Below are 17,980 nucleotides of genomic sequence, written 5' to 3'. Positions count from 1 at the left end.
ATCACAAGAAAAAAAAATAGTGAATTACAAAAATGGCAAGTTAATTTGGTGGTTATTGAAGGAAATGGTTCTCTTGTACATGGTTCTGCCTTCAACTTTTGGATACTTTTCCGAGTGCAATGCTGGCAATTAATTTACACCAAAACCCAAAAAAAGGAAAGAAAATTCCAAACTTGCCATTAAAATCTAGCAGGAAATACATAGAGGAACAACGTACAGGCACAGACGAAGAGCAAAACCAAAATCCAAATCTTGATACTACCAGCTAATATCGCCCCACCAAAATGAAGTCGTCATCATCTAAAGCCTGAACATCTCTCTCCCCCACAAAATGTTGCCGTCCAATCTCTTTCACCATATTCACGAACTCCAGCCTTTCTGACAAAGGAAGAGGGAGATATGGCAGGCGAAAAACTGGTCTCACAACACCAAGCTGAGCAAGAGCAGTGTTCAAACCAATGGGGTTTGGTTCCTTAAAAAGCCATTCAATGAGAGGCATAAGCTTTGAATTTAGAGCCGGGTTCTTCCCAGCAAACATGAGTTCTCTCATTAGACCAGGAACCAGGTTGCTGGCAACAGAAACCACACCAGTGGCATCATGATCCCACCTAGAGTCATGGCACTGATCGTCATTGCCACTCCAGACGACAATCCCCTTACTTGTATAGTGTTCAACCCTATCATTTCCAACACATTCTTTGACACCTGCCAGGTTAGGGCTCTCTGCAGCAGCAAAAATCACTGATGGTGGAATATCCTGGCCAGTACGGGATGGCACATTGTATATGATTGTAGGGCCCATAGGAAGCACACTATCAAAGTGAGATATCATGCCCTCTATGGAAGTTTTACCATAGTAAGGATTAATGTGAAGAGCTGCATGCATGCCAACAGCAAAACCTTGTTCTGTGGCATGGATGGCTTCCCTTGTAGAGTTGCTCCCAGTGTTTCCTATGACTTTGATTGACCCACCAAAGCAGTTAACTGTGTGACCAATAAGCATAATATGTTCATCCCAGCTCATTAATTGACCTTCCCCAGTAGTCCCACCAACAATCACACCCTCAACTCCATTTTCAATTTGCATGTTCACTAAGGAGTCATAAGCCTCGAGGTCAAACCTGCCATCTGGTAGATATGGTGTTTTAATGGCTGTAATCAGTCTCAGAGACTTAATATCCTCAGCAAAAGTCCTGGCAACAATACAAAGTGTTACATCATTAGCAGCGCTGGAACCCCCACCCTTCTCTCTCTCTCTCTCTCCCTCCCTCCCTCCCTCCCTCTCTCCAAAAGGACAACTTCATTAGTTTCTCAGTCTATACCGAGCTTTTCTACTTCAATAAAGTCAGCAAGCAATCCCAGATATGTAGACTAGCTACAAGCATTCTCTATAATTTGACATAATCTTTTTGCTAACTTCCTACATACTACAGCAATCACAGACAACTCTGATTTGGTACCTTATGCTCCATGTATAAAGCACATACACATGCATGCATAAAACCTGGATTAATATAAGTAGATGAAACCAATGCATGTGTCGCGCAAACATTAATTCCTTATACTTTGTTGGTTACCAGCATCAACGCCATTAGCAGCTAAGAAGCCTGACTAAAACGTTTGCATGCAAGCTTTCATATTTTTATTACTACACTGATAATGTAATAATGCTTTCTGACAATCTGCGCATAGAAAATTTTTAAAAACTAGCAACAAACTTTTCTACTACTGCCCTTTTGAATCATAAGCATCTCTGAGAAAGAACATTTTTGAAATCACCAGATTAGGGAGTGGGAGTGATTCCAAATAAAATTCTTTCATTCAAGCAAATATGCTATTTCAATCTAAACTTACGCCATATAATATATCAAAATACCCTGGACCAGTCTTAAGTTTATTTCTAATCAATCATCCCTGTAATACCACCTTCATCTCCCCTTCTATCACGATAAATTGATAGTTCAGAAGAAAGAGATGCAAGACATAAATATCTTTGGAAAAAAAACTCGTTCCAGAATGTAAAATGCTCAGTACCGATTCAACTGTTACCCAAATCCTAAATTCAAGACACTTGATGAAAATAAAGAGAATAAAGATTAAGTCATAATTCAAACCTATTCTTAACTTCAAAACTGCGCATTGGGAGATGAAAACTAGAAATAACAGCTGCTTCAGGAGACCTCCACCTTGCATTCCTCCTGCTTGACAGAAACAGTAGTAGGTATTAGGTAGAATAAAAATCCTGGCTACAAGAAGATGGACTTCTCCAATTACTTATCATGCTAAGCAGTAGGAAAAAGTCATAGCTATTCTCCACAACTTCATCTTCATTGAAACAGGTTAATAACTCCCAAGAACACACAAAGAATGGCAAACACATACAGAACTAAACTATGGTTAACCTACTTGCCCAGTTGCCCTAATATGTTTGTCATACAAGCAGGATCATATTCATTCACCATTACCTACGTTAGCTATGGGAAAGGGAACAATGATTTCCCATGTCTTGGTAATCAGTTCCATAGAAGTAATTTCTACCCTCTATCATTTCCAATGTTTCCTACAACTGACGACAGAAACCCCCAAAAAACAGGCTGGAAGGTATACCCACAAACAAGCATCATTGCACATAGGATAAAATTGTGACCATCAAATGCGTGAAGCCATGTTCTGCAATCAAATATTCATTCCATTTTTTTGACAATCACTTGTGCAGAATCAAAGTGAAACCTGTAAGCCACTCCTTTTACATACTAACGCAAATCACAACACATCTTATCACAAGTTTAGTCATCGGACATCTTTCAGGACCATATTTTATAAGTCTTGATATATAAAGAGACCACAAGGTCACGAAACAAATCAGCAAAAGTTGTTTTAAGTGATTATGTCACGCTATCAGTAGGTAACATTTTCTGCTTTTCTCAAAACACACGTATCCTATATAATTCTGCAGACACTCACTTTAATGAGATGATAAATAAAGTTCCATACGCAAAAGAAATGAAATAAAACATGTATTAGGCCACTGATAAAACGAGTACATTATAAAAAAAGATTGTAGCTTTGTTGAAATTTTTATAATGAGTGGAAATTAAAAAAGACAAATAAATAAGACAAGGACTCTGATTAGATTATTAAACCTTTTATAGACAATGGGACGAGGCAAACCGACTGGAGATGAGTCCCTCAGGCTCTTTAAGGCTGGCAATTGTTGGTAAACAGTTGACATCTCAACAAGGTAGAGAAATCCCACAAATTGACTAATAAAATAAGCAAAAAACCGGAGGACTTTCTGGAATTATTATATATTTTTTGAAGGAATAAAGGGGTAATTTTATCTTCAGAAATATGGGATGATCGTAATAATCGACGTTGTAATGAGAATGCCGGTGAATGTAGTGATGATGGTATTGGAGGTGGTGAAGAGATGGAAATTGGCGGCGGAGGTTTGGGCCGGGGTGATGGGAGAGGGCATTTCGTCTGATTCCGGCAGGAATAACACGCGGGCAAATGACGGCGACGGCGGCGCCGAAAGGAGAGCGCTGGGAGATTGTGTTTGTGGCTATGATTTGAAAAGGAGAAGGAGGAGGTGATGCGAGGACTAGGGTTTTTGAATAATTTGGATGCTGATATTAGTTTACTACAATTTAATAAAGGATTGGGCGATCAAAGTGCGAAGTGCCTTCTGGCTCTGGTATTTATTTTTTCAATTCAATAGAAGTTAAATTTAAAATTTGTGAAAGTATTTAAATGTAAAGATAGATATAATAAATAAATGTGATATGTACATATACTACATACTAAATTATATTTAATTACCAAGCTTGGAAAAAGTCCCTTTCGATTGCAATATTTTGAAAAAAAAAATTGACTTAACACTTTTTGTAAGATGCGATTATAGGTGATATAAAAAGGATTAACTTTTTCTACACACTGACAGTAGCATTGAATGAATGACATCTATATAAAATTTGAATTTGAAATTCAACTTTTATACATATATTATAAATTTAACGGTGATAATTACGTATATACAATCAGTTTATATAAGATTTACTCACATAAAAATGTGGTCGAAAGATGTAAGAAAAATTTTTCTGCAAAAATGCAATTCAAAGTTCCGAACAAGGCCAATTTTTAGTGTGGAAATTGATTGCTGACATTTTTTTTTTCCAAACATTTTCTACAGTCTTGACTGGGTTGGCACGTGGTGAGTGGTGAGTCGCTTTCTGTGGAAAATGGGACGCAAGAAACTTTTGAATATTTACAAAAGATTTCACTCTCAAGATTGACCAAAAACAGAAAGTTGTAACTTCAAAATGATTTAAAAAGATTTCTCAACTCTCATGCAGTGAGGTAATTGAAGTTTTGTGTTATAAAATTAATGAAATGTTACATTCATTTCTTAAAGGAGATGCATCAGAATATTTATTCCCCTACCTACAAATAAGGGTAATTGATATACTTATGTATGTTCTCGTAGTTTATTAGTTCATATATGAAACCATTCAATTCATATATTTGAAGTACTAGATTCATGTATTTTATTAGTTTTGGTATATGTACCTTTCACCTTGTATCACTTATTTATAAATAGAGGGTATATAAATCTCATTTGTAACCTTTGAAATATTACTCTTTCATTCCCTACATTTAGTATATTATGTTATTAGTTTCACAACATTTTGGGACTTTTCATTTATTTTTTTTGAGCTTCCATTTTCCATTTTATAGGTGTAATCTACTAATTTCTTGATAATATGCTATTTTATAACACTTTATTGACTAATCAAACATTAATGATGAATTATTCATCCTAAATTTTAACAAAATGGCGTTAATGCCCTTACATAATAGTTCTAAAATAATGCTATTCTTTTAATCCGAATATGAAACATCTTATTAGAAAAAACACAAAGTCACATGATTTAAAAAAAAAATAAAAATAAAAGATGGTATAATACCAAAGAGTTGAAAAATTATATTGTGGAGAAAAAAAGCATTCAAAGATTCCTAAAACTTCTGCATAAGTTTAAATTCTTCCTAAAACTTAAAATCTTAAATTCTTTAAATTCTTCCTAAAAAAAGAATTTAAAGATTCCTAAAGCTTTTGCATAAGTTTTCCATCGCTTATCTTTCTTCTTTCAAATTGTAAATAGATTAGTTTTGATAATTTTCATTTATCTTGCAGTTTTCACAAGTCAATAAAATGCTATTTGATAATTTTATGCCACATTCATACCTTGCTTTGTATTTTGTTTGAATTCAACATTTTTAAAAAATAAAAATTCTCTATATATTTTTTAATACATTTTTATTTGTAATCATTTTTTATATCATATGAAACACATTAAAAAGGTCTATAATAAAAAAAAAATATAAGCACTATTTTTTCAGTCCAAATGCGCTAATTAATTTTATTTTCTTTAAAATAAGTATTGCTATATGCATTGAGATAATTTCGTTAAGTTGCTTAGAATTTTGTTTTTTTGTGAATTATCTAATTCGTTTTAGCGCTAAAAGATCGAAATACATAGTGTAATTGTGTTTAGACACATTTAACAACTATTAAAGAAATAGGTATTTATTATGTTACAATTATTACGCTTGTTTAAGAATTAGTTAGAGACATTTTGGTAATGAAAAATATAACTTTATTTCAACCCGATCAAAAAGTTAATCACAAAGTATAAAGTGTATATATTTGGAGTTTAGGCGAGGGCAAAGTGTTACAAGGACCCAAATTCAAGGAGGCAAATTATAATTAACCCTTAAAATAATACTACCATGGTTCACCCAAAGGATAAAATGGAGCCGCTACCCGATGAAAACCTTCATTATTATTAACCATATAGACTAAGGGCGAAGCCACGGGATCCACGTCGGACGTGGTCGTCCTCCGCGTGGTGAGAGGAGATTGGCTCGATGGTGACGTGGCATTAGGGGATTGGCGACGATTTTGCCTTCGTTGCAAGTGAATTTTTGTTTGTGTGGTCGTTGCACTTCATCCTTCCTTCCGTCCCAGGCTTGCTTCTGTCTCTTTCCTTGCCACTGTTTAGCTCTACTGTGGTTTTCTGCAGGCGATTGGTTGAGGTCCCACTCATCAGACTCTTCTCTACCGGCTCCAACCAAGTCCCCTTTTGCTCCACATGACCTTTTTTTCTCTTTCTTTCATTCTTTCTTTCGTGCCTTGGTCTTCAGACTCTTCACTGGAAAGCTCCACCAACCCCAACCACTCCAGCCATCCTCTCCCCTTTGTTTCTCCATTTCCTTTTTTAATCAATCAATCATCTATGCCTTTTGCTAGAAGCGATGGACTTGAGATGACCACTCAGTCCTATCCATTCTTTAGCCTTTCTCTGTCATACATTACCCATTGTGCATTCCCGAAGTTGTGGTCAATATGAGATATGTGAAGAGATCCCCATCAAATTCAACTTTCCTATTCTCTTCTCTTCTTCCATCTCCCTTTTGTTACGGGAGAATAGATGGTGAAAAAATCAGTTGAGCAGAAAAAAATGTTTTGATTAAAATAAAATAAAGGAAAGAGGAAAAAGTGTTGATTCTTCTAATTCCTCCACTTTCTTATGCCCGAGTTCTTTTGTACATTTTTTTGCTTTCTGAAGAAACCGTGTTGTGGGTTTTTTTTGTTTTTTCCCAATAGAGCGAGGGATCAATGATAAAGGAGCCATCTTTTTCAGGTTTGAGGTTATGTTTAAGAGTTTTTATCAATGATTTTTTAAATCAATAGCCTATTGTTGTTTTTTTGCTTGAACTATTTTTATTTATCGGTAGCCTTCTTGATTTTCAAGTTTAGAAGAGATTTTTGCAGTTTTTCGGGACAAAAAACAGCTTGGATGAGTTTTCAGGAAAATTGCCTCGGCGAGTTTCTTGCTACAGATTTATGTGTTTTGGACTATTATTATCTAAGCGCTTTTGCTTCGTTGTCTTTTTTTTAATGCTGTTTTAGACATTTATTTTTTAGGAGTTTGGCTTATAGTTTAGAGTAATTTCTGTGTCTTGTAGTTTTGTTACATCTCTACTTGCTTCAGTTTTGTTCTTGACATGTGCAGGTGCTGGCTAATATGAGGAGAGAATGTGGGCTGAATAATGTGACATGCAAAGTATGGAATGATTTTTTATTTGATAGTAGTAGATTTTAACTCGCTAGCTTATATGATGCATCTTCAGTTCTTCACAGATAAATGATGCATTGCATACTTAGTTTCTGAAGCCACGTTTGACTAGAGCCCAATAAACTTATAATTGGTCATATTTATATGTATTGCAAGGTGCTGGGACTTACATGGCGTGTTTGGGATGAACAGATATTCACCGTGTGCCCAAATATTATCCTTGGAGCTGATGTCCTATATGAAACAAGTAGTAGGTTTGTCCCTGTTTTTCTCTTCCCAATATGGTGACTTTTTTGGTTTTGTTTCACATATCACTTAACTGGAAAGATGTTTTTACCACGCATGCACTTTGAAGCATTTGATTATCTTTTTCCTACTGTGGCATTTTTGCTCCAAAATTCTCCCTCTTCGGTTTTTATAACAGCTTACCACAACAGAAGATGGTTATGGATTTTCAATTCCTGATTTTTTCTTGGCTAAAGGACATTTGGTACCGCGCTTGGGTGTATCACAGGTTTATGTTAATTTTTTATTCCTCTTTTTACTGTAAACAGTGGGCATCACCTGATTGAGTTCTTGATGGTTAAATGGGGATTGAAGTGCATGAAGCTTCTAGATGGGTTTTCATTCATGCCAGCTGACAAGGCATCTGGATTAAGTGGGAATACACAGTTGGTAGACATATTTTGGGATAATAACAAACTAAGTTAGCATATGGTCGTGATGCTTATTGAGAAAAATGGTAAGATGCGATATATTTTTTTTCTTTGTTCTTTCTCTTTCTCTCTCTCTCTCTTTTTTTTTTGCCTTCTTGAATGACTATTAAAATACATGGGTTAGGGATGACATTAACATGTTACACTATCTGTTCCCCCCTTGTTTTTATTTATTGCTTCACTTCTGGAATTAAACTAAGCTTGATGCTGAATTGAACTGTGGACCATAAGCAATTGTTCTGGTTTTTGTAATTTTTTTATGTCCTGTAACAAGACCACTGCAATCCTGTATTGCATATTCTTTCTGTTTGTTTCTACTTCTGCATTTCCTCATTCTTATGGTTTTTATTGCTGAAGCATTTCCTCAATTTCGAACAGTCTTTTAGAGAAATGGTTGCAATGTGCTTGGTGAAAGCCTTAAAAAAGAGGCCAACTGCAGAGAAACTGTTGAAACATTCCTTTTTCAAGAATGCAAAGCCTCCAGAGCTTTCTGTGAAAAAACCCTCTACTGACATACCTCCGTTGTGGAATCGTGTCAAGGCAAATTTGAGTGTATGTCATTTTAATGGTACTATTATGGAACTGCTAACCATCATTTTATTTTCTAATGGTTTACCTACTAAAAATTGCAGCTTAAGGATGCCGCAGAACTAGCTTTGAAGAAAATGCCTTCAGCTGAATAGGAAGCATTGTCACAGGTCTGGGGCATCAGAAGAATTTACTGGCTGTTTGATCTTTTTCATTCTGAGTTGTCAAAGCTCTTTTACTCTTTGAAAGGGATTTCTACATTTAAAACAGTGTTATTTTTTCAGGCAAAAATAACAAAAGATGCAAATATTTAACTGCTGACCTCCTATTTTCTTAACATCTTTTTTCTGTCTTCTTTTTTTCCTTTTAGGTTTCTTATTAGTTTGCTTTCATGTGTTGTAGGTGCAAGTTTGGAGATTTTGTCTTGGATCACTAACTTTGCATCATTTTTTTTCGTTTTTATTGTTTAGTTCTATGTTTAGCTTCTTTGTTACATGTGTTGTGCTGCTTTGGTTTCTTGCTCTTCACATTATCCTCAGCATCCTCTTGCCTACTGCTACTGTTCCTTCAAAAAACAGGTATTCGTTCTTTACCTCCTTTTTTTTTCTTCTTATTTTTCCTCCAGTGACATGTTATAGCTGTGATAGTTGATGTGAAACATTTTTTCTGATTCTCTTTTATCCTGCATGCTACTTCACGTTTATCCTACAGGGTGGTTTACATGTCTTGCATTTCATTTTTTTCCTGCTTCCTAAGATTTGATGGAACTATATATATGGGCAAACATAGAGAATGGAAAGAAATGAACTTTATCTGTGATGCCTTCTTCAGATGAAGATGCGTCAGAAAAATTCTGAATTGAGAAGACATGACTATAGAGTTCCAGTTTAAATGATAAAATTAGTGAAATTGATTCATGTATACAACAAGGGAATATGCTTATTATACACTAAGGGAAAAGTTGTTTTAAATCTTGATTCAGTCCACAATAAGGGAAAGCTGCAGACAGTAAGCAAAATAGGTTTAAAGTTCGTCCTCAATTTTGTTTTGAACTTGGTATATTTTTTTTCCCCATATGTTTTTTACCTCAAGTATACATAATTTGATTTTAGTGAACTCTAGACAAAGATTAATACGGCACAAGTATCATCATCGATGAACCAAATTTTGTTCAAAACTTACCTGAAGGTGTGTGCTTCTATCAAGTAGTTACCAAACAAAACAACTATAAATTTGTAAGTTTGGGGTATTTTTCATTTCATTCTTACCATTCATATTATATCACGTTCATAATTTTCTCTAAACAACAACAGAAAGTTCCAAGATTTGTTGGATACTTCATACATAGTGACCTGACGCCTTCAATTACTTCGAGAACTGGAAGGAAAACAATGACAATTGCAATGCGTGAGAGGCAGTTTGCAGATAGCTGGGATATCTTTCTGATTGAGCATCAATTGTAGCCTGGAGAAACATTAGTCTCTGTTCGTGATAAAAGAAGTTCCACCTACACTTTCCTCACCTTTGATAAGGATGGTGTAGATGGTCAATTCCCATGGTATAACATGTTCTAACTGTACTCCATAATAGGAATACAACAACTTTGATGTATCTAAGTAAATATCTTCCTCGGATTGTGTTTGTTATTCTTTACCAATTGATATAAGCATTGCATTTTCGATGTATTTGTTTGTTTCTTTTCAATGTACTCTACGAGGCTTGCTAAATAAGACGTTCTTGCTTTCTAAGGCATATCATTGGTCCATTGCAACTTAAAACTTATCTAATGCATAACATTTGTATGCTGTAATCAGGTTGACGTTTTCTTTTCATTTGGAAAACTCCAACCTTTAGTGTCAACATTTTATATATATTATTTGTCGATGCCATTAAATCTTGGGCATGCTCAAACTTTAGTGTCAACTTGAATAATTTACGTAGATTATATGAACTCTTATATTGTTCACTTCTTTTCTTTTATCGAATTATTCTAAATTTCACTTTCACGTCGATTGAGATCATCTACCTTAATTTGAAATGCTCAAATATACAAGAAATGTGCCAAGCGACCTTTTCAAACAACTATTTATGTTTAATCTTGTCCATAGTTAGCTTATATGCAGTCTACAACTATTTCTCATTCTCACTTGCAAAATTATATATTCCGCTTGACAAGCTCCTTTTGTATTTAACACTGTAACTATATATTTGGGCATAATTATCCATCCACCGCGCATCCGCGCGGTGTCCCCGACCGTCCCTGCACGGTTCATGGTCCAGATTGGACCATGAAAAAATGTGCGGCTCAGATAACAAATGGTAACTCGATTTTCGCGTCAAGTGTGGGACCCACCACTATGTGTTGTGAAAATACAATCTGTGGAAAAAAAATTACACGGTGAACAAAAGAAGTTACGCGCTGTTGATGAAGAGGGAATTTGCCAGGGACGGTTGCACCTGCAACCGTCCCTGCCCCGAGTCCATATATATAAGCCTCTGACTTCCGTACAAACGTTCATGATATTCAGTGAAACGTTAGATTTTGCTTTAAAAAAAAATGAGATGGGATTGAGATGCAATGCACTAAAATCGAAATTTAGGGTACCAATTTACCAATAAATATCTCAAAATTGAGGGGAAAATGTCTGATGCGTTCCGCTTGCTGTTAAACGACTTTCCCGTATCTTCTCAATAAAATTTTCCCAAGGACTGAGCCATGACTTTCAACTCAGCTTCTCGAAAACTTTTTCAGTGCAAAATTTGCCCCTCTAACAATCATCTTTCTGGCCATTTTCATTTTTGACCTTAACTAGATGACTTGAATAACAATGAAGGTTTCGAGCCAAATTAGCATTTTGTCACTGAAACATAAATGTTCAGGGACCATAAATACACGTTTGGGACTCAAATGAGATCATTAATATACTCAAGGAACTATTCTGCTAGCCACATCTGCCTGATTCTTAATCGCATAAACCCCCATGATCATAATTTATACACTGCTAGCTATATACATCCAGACCAATTTTAGCTACAGATATTTACAACTTATTCAGTCTCGGCAAGAAATTTCAAATGATTATTTTTACAAATACCAACCATGCTCACACAAGAAAAGGTGCCAGAAAATCTCTCTGTTTTTAACTTCAGAAACTTTCTACTGGCTTGAGGAAATTGTGATGTTCTAGCTGGGTCATTTCTCCACCTGTCACTGGATCAAACTCACATCTATAGAAACTGCATTTGCAAGAATGTCCACATGGTTAGTTCTGAAGACCAGCTGATTCAAACGAAAACCAGGATCAAAAAGGGAGCAAACAATCTCTAAAATATTCAGTGAAATTCACAAGACCGTCGCATGCTACAATTGAAGAGTCTTTCACACCAAGGGAGAGGGAGAAACCTCTGTATAGCCACAAGGAGGCAATCGTAAGAATAAAAGCATTCTATATCGTGTCTTGTGTATATCCTTTGACTGCTAATTTTATCTTATCTACCATAAAACACAACACCTAGCTATTCCAGAAAACAGATTTCACAGATAAACATAGATATAATCAATCAGGCAAGATGACCTGAATTGCATCAAAGACTTCCGTAAAGGACAATATGCTTAATAGCATCAGAAAACACATTAATGATCAGAGAGAAGTCATAGAGTATTCTCAATTATAAACCATACAAAAGATCAGGCAAATTTATGAAAGTTAAGACCGAAACATGGACTTGGCTCTAAAACAAAATAAGGCTGCCATGTATACCAATTAAAATGCTTGCAACACAAATAATTTAACAAGCAACTATCTGTCTGCAGTTGTAGCCGTAATAGATCCTAAATATCAGGATATCCTGTCTAAGTTGCTGCAGAACCTGTAACTTTTACCTTTGATGTGGTGCAATAGTATGATACTTTTATTTGATTATCTCGGTTGACCATACCATGCTAAGGAACTTAAAAGGTTAATAATGCTACAAGAACCAGATAATGACGACGTCCAAAAAAGGCTATTAACCAAACAGACCTAATTTATATGGTTTTACAAACTCATATAATGAAAAAGCATAATCATACCTTCCATCCATGCCAAGGATTACAACAGTGTTCTTCTGGTGGCCAAAAGCAACAATGTGCTGTAAGCCTTCCGCCAACCTAAATTGAGCCACTGACCACTCAGAACTGAAATACTTTGGTAAAACTCCTGCGAAATAAGACCCAAGAGATGTAAGTCAACGAATCATAACCTTCTTTATTTTGTCTGCAACACTATTGTGCCTTTGCTTCACAACACTTACTATAGAAGTCCTGGAATTGAACAGGAACTTGGTAACTATGGCCCAGATTAGAATTTTATTAAGGCATGGGTCTTATTTGCCACTGTCAGATGGCAAGGAAAATAGTCTTCAGTTAAGAACAATTGGCCTGATCAAATAGAGTCAAAACTTGACAGAACTCTGGTTGTTTAATTATTTAAAGTTGGATATGGCAGTGAACATATACTCCGACAAGATTTAATAGCGGAAGAAAAAACATTAGGAAAATTCAGCACAATAAAGATGCTTATAAAAGTTCTGATAACATTTTTTTCTGCCACCCTTCAATAACTGAAACTAAATGAGCAAAGGTTAGTCCATTAGCAACAATGCAATGTGACCTTATCTTGGACAGAGATGTGTTTTTATTTTCCTTTCATAGGAAGTACCAACAAAAACAAAAAGACATGCAGCCAATGCTTCTAATAGTAATACAATGGTATCAGCCTGTCTTTGAGAGCTCTTTTGATCTATATAAATTGCCTATCCTTCTTCCAGATTCAAGATCAAAAGTATCCTAAAGGCCCGAAAGACTTCAATCATAATAAAGAGTGGAAATTTGTTACACTTAGGGTCTGTTTGGTTGGAAGTAAAATGTTTTCCTTGGGAAAATATTTTCCGTGGAAGTAATTTTCCATGAAAATCATTTCCCTTTCATCATTTTCAGGTGTTTGGTTAGCTTATTGAAAATATTTTCTTACTTCATTTTTCTGGTGTTTGTTTAACTTTTGAAATATTTTCACTTTTATCTCTATCTTTACTTTCTACACATTATAACTACATACTTCTTCCCATGCAAAATAAGAAAATTTATCTCATTGTTTAACTTTAAAAAATCTTGGAGAAATGTATATATGAATAAAAAATATCTCCTTAAGCAATAAACAAATTGCTGGCCATTTAGTGTCAAATATCAATCACATGCAATGCTTATTGTGACATATATCTTGCACTCTCACTGCTGAAAGTTTCTCTAGAAAAAAATGTCTCTATTATACATAATTAATTACTAGCATAGGATGAGCAGGATGAGGTTTTATTTTTTTATTTTGAATATATTAGGGGGAGGGTTGGGTTGGGTTGGGTGGTACGGGGGAGGGAATGTAAGGAAGAGGTCTTGGGTTCGAGTTCTCCTGTTTACACTAAAAAAAAAAAAGAACATACTACAAGATGTTTTCAGTAAGTTTGGAACATACTACAGGCCGGATGCATGCATTTCGGAAAACAACTTCAGTAAGTTTGGAAGGGAAGTTGTTTTCCATAAGATGAGTGAAAATATTTTACATAGGAAAATGTTTTCAGTAACTTTTGTGCAACCAAACACGGGAAATTAGGAAAATATTTTCCTGAAAAACATTTTCACCCGAAACAAACGGACCCTTAATGGTTTCTTCGACTAGAGGCATGTACTCTGCTAAATTACTGATGATTCTTATAATTTTCTCAACAACTTTCCCTGATGCTATCATTCACAAAATTTAGAAGGAAGAGTTTACTACCTTTTATGAAGGAGAGATGTGAAACTGCAGTTGGAGATGCATTGTTTGGTTCCGCTGCTCCACGTGATCTATCACTTCCTAAAGATCCAGAATCAACCTTTAGGCTAAAGACATGTACAGTTCCTTTATCACTTGACACAGCTAGCCACTGGGCAGACGAAGAAAAAGCAAGGCTGTAAATCTCTGCTCTGTCCGCTCCTCTCCTCACCTGAATTTGAGTAAGCGCACAAAGTTAAAGCTTAAGAACAAAGAATCAATAAGGAAAGGGTTGAGTGTCTATGAACTGGCCATGTTAATTGAATAGTAATTAGAAAAGCCCTTATATCGAATACAGCAAAAACCAAGTTCACTCCTTGGCTTGTCTTTTAACTATGATACATTATCCTCCCATCAAATACTTTCCCACTAATTGGATGCAAATGACCCCATTCTTACAGGCACAAGTTTCACCATTCTTGATTATAAATTTCAAACAAGATATCAAATAATCTAGTATCATTTTTACTTAAAACTGAGAGGAACAAGTGCAAAGGTATAAATTTTTATTTCATGCTATAAACTCCGATATTTAACCATCCAAGCAGTTAATTCCGCCAAGCAACAAGTGATGGAACAGTAAATGACAATGCAAGCGTGCATGAGAAACATCTGCTATTCTCTGTCAAGAATGGTCAAAGTCAATAATTCAACAATTATTCATCAGGTAAACCCTCCTTCCTTTAGGGCAGCCACTCAAACAATCTTAACAGTTGTAACCATGAAGCTCCATCTTGGTCTACATATTTGATACCCTAAGACATTTATGATCACTGTGCTAGTTTTCGCCTAGTCAAAGTGGTAGGCCAAATCTGCTGTAGAGTATCAACCCAAAATTCCCCATATCTGAGAATGAATTATCTCCTATTTGGAAGTCTCTGAGCTCCTAAAGGTACAGGATGTAAAAAAAAAAAACTTTGCCACGTATATGCACCATATGAGTTACTTCAGATTGTAACATAATGATATGATTGATGATATCAGGTTGCTTACTTTCTGTTTTACACGAATATTAATCAGGAATACCCTGGCATTCCCACTTAAGGCCAGAAAAGACTGTACTGTATCTATACCTGAATGAACTCTTCACTATTCATGCATAGAGACGATTTCACATGAAACTGCAACTCATAGACAAACAAACACACCAAAAACCTGTTATCAACTTCTAGCCAAGCTGGTAAACGCTCTGAAATGCCTCTATAGGCTTCTGGATCAATTAGCCGAAAAACCTTTAGCATCTTTAAGTATCAAGTCAATCTTAGAAAGAAAAACAATTTCTGGATTCTAATACCACAAACTAAGCTACCTGGGATGATATCTTTCCATATCTAAGATGTGTTTGCGCAAGGCCACTGTCTTGTATCAAGCTACTAACTTTTGTCAAGACTACTTTTACAAACTGCCTAGAGAAGAATGGATTAGTTACTCAATCATTTGAGCTTTAAATGGCTACATGCAAATCCAGTTAGCACTATTCAAACCCCAAGACAAAAAACAAGTTCATAAATATACCTCCTGAAGCAGTGATCCATCTAGAGTATTGAAAACTCGGACTAAAGTCCCCTTACTACTCGAGGTAGCAAGCAACCTCCCATCATTAGTGAGCGCAAAACACGCTATTCTGGAGTCATGAGCGACTATAAATTTCGTCCTCTTTGAGGCGTAATGCTCCACTCTAACCTGTCCCTTTTGCAAACCGGGACAAACCAGCACCATTGACCCAGAAACATGAGAAACCTCACAAAGCCCTTTTGGATTCATCACAGTCTCAATCTGATGTATCAGCTTCAAGTCCGCAAAGTTGTAAACAAATATCTTCTGCAATAAAACCACCACAATTCGATCCCGTCTCAGCCGAACAGACTTAACCTCTGATCGAAACGATAATTCTCCAATACACCGAGCTTGGTGATCATCCCAGATCATTACTTTATTCAATGGGTACTGGGGGTCAGGCCCGCCACCAACCAGTGCTAAAATATTACACCTGAAGAGCATCTGAACAACCCCAATTCCACCTCCTACCACAGCAGAGGCAGTGGAGGAGGAGGACGAGGAGAAGTCCCGGCGGAAGATTTCCCGAAAAGGGTCGCAATTGTAGATGCGGAAGCCCGAGGTGGTGCCGGCGGCAAAGCAGCCGTGGTCTTGATTGAAGGAGAGGTGGAGCAGAGTTGGGGGAGGCAATGATTGGGCTGCGGAGGCGGTGGTGGTGGAGTTGGGTGTAGTAGGGTTAGGGTTTTGGGGCGTTTGAATTGTGGTGGCGGTGGAAGCCGTGTAGATGTCGGAGAAGTCCGAGACGGATGAGGCAATTGAGGAGGAATCCTCCTCCTCCTCCTCGTGGCCGCGGTCGTGGGAGGAGGAGGATGGCGGTGGAGGAGGAGCTGGAGGGGGGTTTGGTGGGGCCATATTGGAGGGGCTGGGAGCAGGAGGTGGCGTGGGGAGAAGCCAAGGAGAGGAGGAAGAGACGGCGGAGGTCATTGATCGAATGATTGAGAAAAAGGCGAATCGGAGGTTTCTTAACGAGTTTGGGGTGGGAATTGGGACCCCTCCTCTCTTCGTGGGAGGAAGCAGAGACCAGCTCAGGAGTTCGAAGTAAAGAAGGAAAATAAAATCAACAAAAAAATGGTGGAACTAGGACAACTGGACAAGTGGAGTGTGCTAAACTAATTCCTTAATTTGGAAACAAGTAATAGTAGTAATTACTTAATTTAGTACTAAATCTTGTCTAATTTGGGAATGGGAAAATTGCGTAATTACGGATTCAAAGCTAAATAAATTCTCTATTTCGTAAGAGAAAATATGATACATTTTGTTAATTGTAAGTGACGTGAATTTAATGCTTTGTTAAAACAGAATTTTGTAAGTGATTAAGTGTAATATTTTGTTAAGGAAAAAAACATAAAATACGATGACAACTAAGCATATTAAGTGATGAAGATAAAGAGGAAAATGCTCCACTTTATAACCATCTCCGATTTTTTTTTTTTTTTTTTCACTCTTTCGCAGATGAAGTTAGTCTTATACGACTCATATTATATGCTTTGGAGTCTAGTGTTGATATTTCACTTCGTATATTAATGCTGGGTTGTTAATTGTTAAGGCCATATGATTTAAATGTCTAGTAAGCAAGTTTGCTCAAATCTATATATATATATATATATATATATATGAAAGTAACTATTTTAATCACAGTGTTTCTCACTCTTACGTGGCATGCCTAATTGAAGAGAATTAACGGGTTGTGGCTCACTTGGATTTTACCCATATTGAATATTATATTATATATGTTTAAAATTATACCTAATTTTAAAAATAACTAATCTTATCTTAATGATATCTAAAATAACTTTTAAAAAATAACTAATCTTATCTTAATCATATCTGCTTTCTATCAAATTATTACATAGAACTATAGTAAAGCACTTTTCAAATTACAGTTATTAAAATCTTACATATTTCATAAATTACTTCCTTTCATCACCATATTGTTGATTAGTATTTATATTTCTCATCATCTCTTCCCTTAATTTTGAATTAACTTAGTGTAAACAAGAGAATTAATTATTATACTGACAGAATTACCAACATTGTTGGCAACTAAATATTTATTGATGGAAAAAAAGAATTGCTGGATCTTTTCTGCTTAATTAAATATGAATATATAGTTCGAGGTTTATGGTCATTATAAAAATTTAAATTATCTAAACGAATATTTATAGAAAAAAGAATATCTACCAAGTTTTTGTTA

At 35.8% G+C, this 17,980-nt stretch overlaps 2 protein-coding genes across 5 annotated transcripts; both read right to left on the bottom strand.

Moving 5' to 3' along the window:
• Positions 1 to 155: 155 nt before the first annotated feature.
• On the bottom strand, positions 156 to 3,696 carry LOC113727646 (4-hydroxy-tetrahydrodipicolinate synthase, chloroplastic). Of its 2 annotated transcripts, none has more exons than XM_027251917.2 (3): positions 3,144 to 3,696; positions 2,115 to 2,198; positions 156 to 1,193 (listed from the first exon to the last, which is right to left on the bottom strand). In XM_027251917.2, the coding sequence occupies exons 1-3, from the start codon at positions 3,230 to 3,232 to the stop codon at positions 266 to 268; spliced, it is 1,101 nt and encodes a 366-aa protein (XP_027107718.1). In that variant the 5' UTR covers positions 3,233 to 3,696; the 3' UTR covers positions 156 to 265. The 2 variants fall into 2 exon arrangements, with proteins under 2 accessions (XP_027107718.1, XP_071932401.1); XM_072076300.1 differs by lacking the exon at positions 3,144 to 3,696 and adding an exon at positions 2,608 to 2,639.
• Positions 3,697 to 11,279: 7,583 nt separating this feature from the next.
• Positions 11,280 to 16,838, bottom strand: LOC113727643 (autophagy-related protein 18a-like). 3 transcript variants are annotated; one of them, XM_027251915.2, is made up of 4 exons: positions 15,745 to 16,837; positions 14,194 to 14,401; positions 12,456 to 12,582; positions 11,280 to 11,663 (listed from the first exon to the last, which is right to left on the bottom strand). In XM_027251915.2, the coding sequence occupies exons 1-4, from the start codon at positions 16,708 to 16,710 to the stop codon at positions 11,612 to 11,614; spliced, it is 1,353 nt and encodes a 450-aa protein (XP_027107716.1). In that variant the 5' UTR covers positions 16,711 to 16,837; the 3' UTR covers positions 11,280 to 11,611. The 3 variants fall into 3 exon arrangements, with proteins under 3 accessions (XP_027107716.1, XP_027107715.1, XP_071932399.1); XM_027251914.2 differs by having other exon boundaries at positions 11,280 to 11,620; XM_072076298.1 differs by having other exon boundaries at positions 11,580 to 11,788; positions 15,745 to 16,838.
• Positions 16,839 to 17,980: the final 1,142 nt, after the last annotated feature.

Source organism: Coffea arabica, chromosome 2c (assembly GCF_036785885.1).
Source record: "Coffea arabica cultivar ET-39 chromosome 2c, Coffea Arabica ET-39 HiFi, whole genome shotgun sequence".
In the NCBI taxonomy this organism is placed as follows: Eukaryota; Viridiplantae; Streptophyta; class Magnoliopsida; order Gentianales; family Rubiaceae; genus Coffea; species Coffea arabica.
Note: the sequence above shows the minus strand (reverse complement) of the source record. Positions and strands in the feature narration are given on the sequence as shown.

What these genes read in the sequence shown, in the direction of transcription:
- LOC113727646 (XM_027251917.2), bottom strand. Translation starts at nt 3,232, where the DNA reads ATGTCAACTGTTTACCAACAATTGCCAGCCTTAAAGAGCCTGAGGGAC. An exon ending in CGTCCCATTGTCTATAAAAG is followed by an intron (nt 2,199 to 3,143) that starts GTTTAATAATCT and finishes TCTGTCAAGCAG; the next exon opens with GAGGAATGCAAGGTGGAGGT. An exon ending in AGTTTTGAAGTTAAGAATAG is followed by an intron (nt 1,194 to 2,114) that starts GTTTGAATTATG and finishes TATTGTTGCCAG; the next exon opens with GACTTTTGCTGAGGATATTA.
- LOC113727643 (XM_072076298.1), bottom strand. Translation starts at nt 16,710, where the DNA reads ATGACCTCCGCCGTCTCTTCCTCCTCTCCTTGGCTTCTCCCCACGCCA. An exon ending in ACATCTCTCCTTCATAAAAG is followed by an intron (nt 12,583 to 14,193) that starts GTAGTAAACTCT and finishes CTTATTTCGCAG; the next exon opens with GAGTTTTACCAAAGTATTTC. An exon ending in ATCCTTGGCATGGATGGAAG is followed by an intron (nt 11,789 to 12,455) that starts GTATGATTATGC and finishes GTGGCTATACAG; the next exon opens with AGGTTTCTCCCTCTCCCTTG.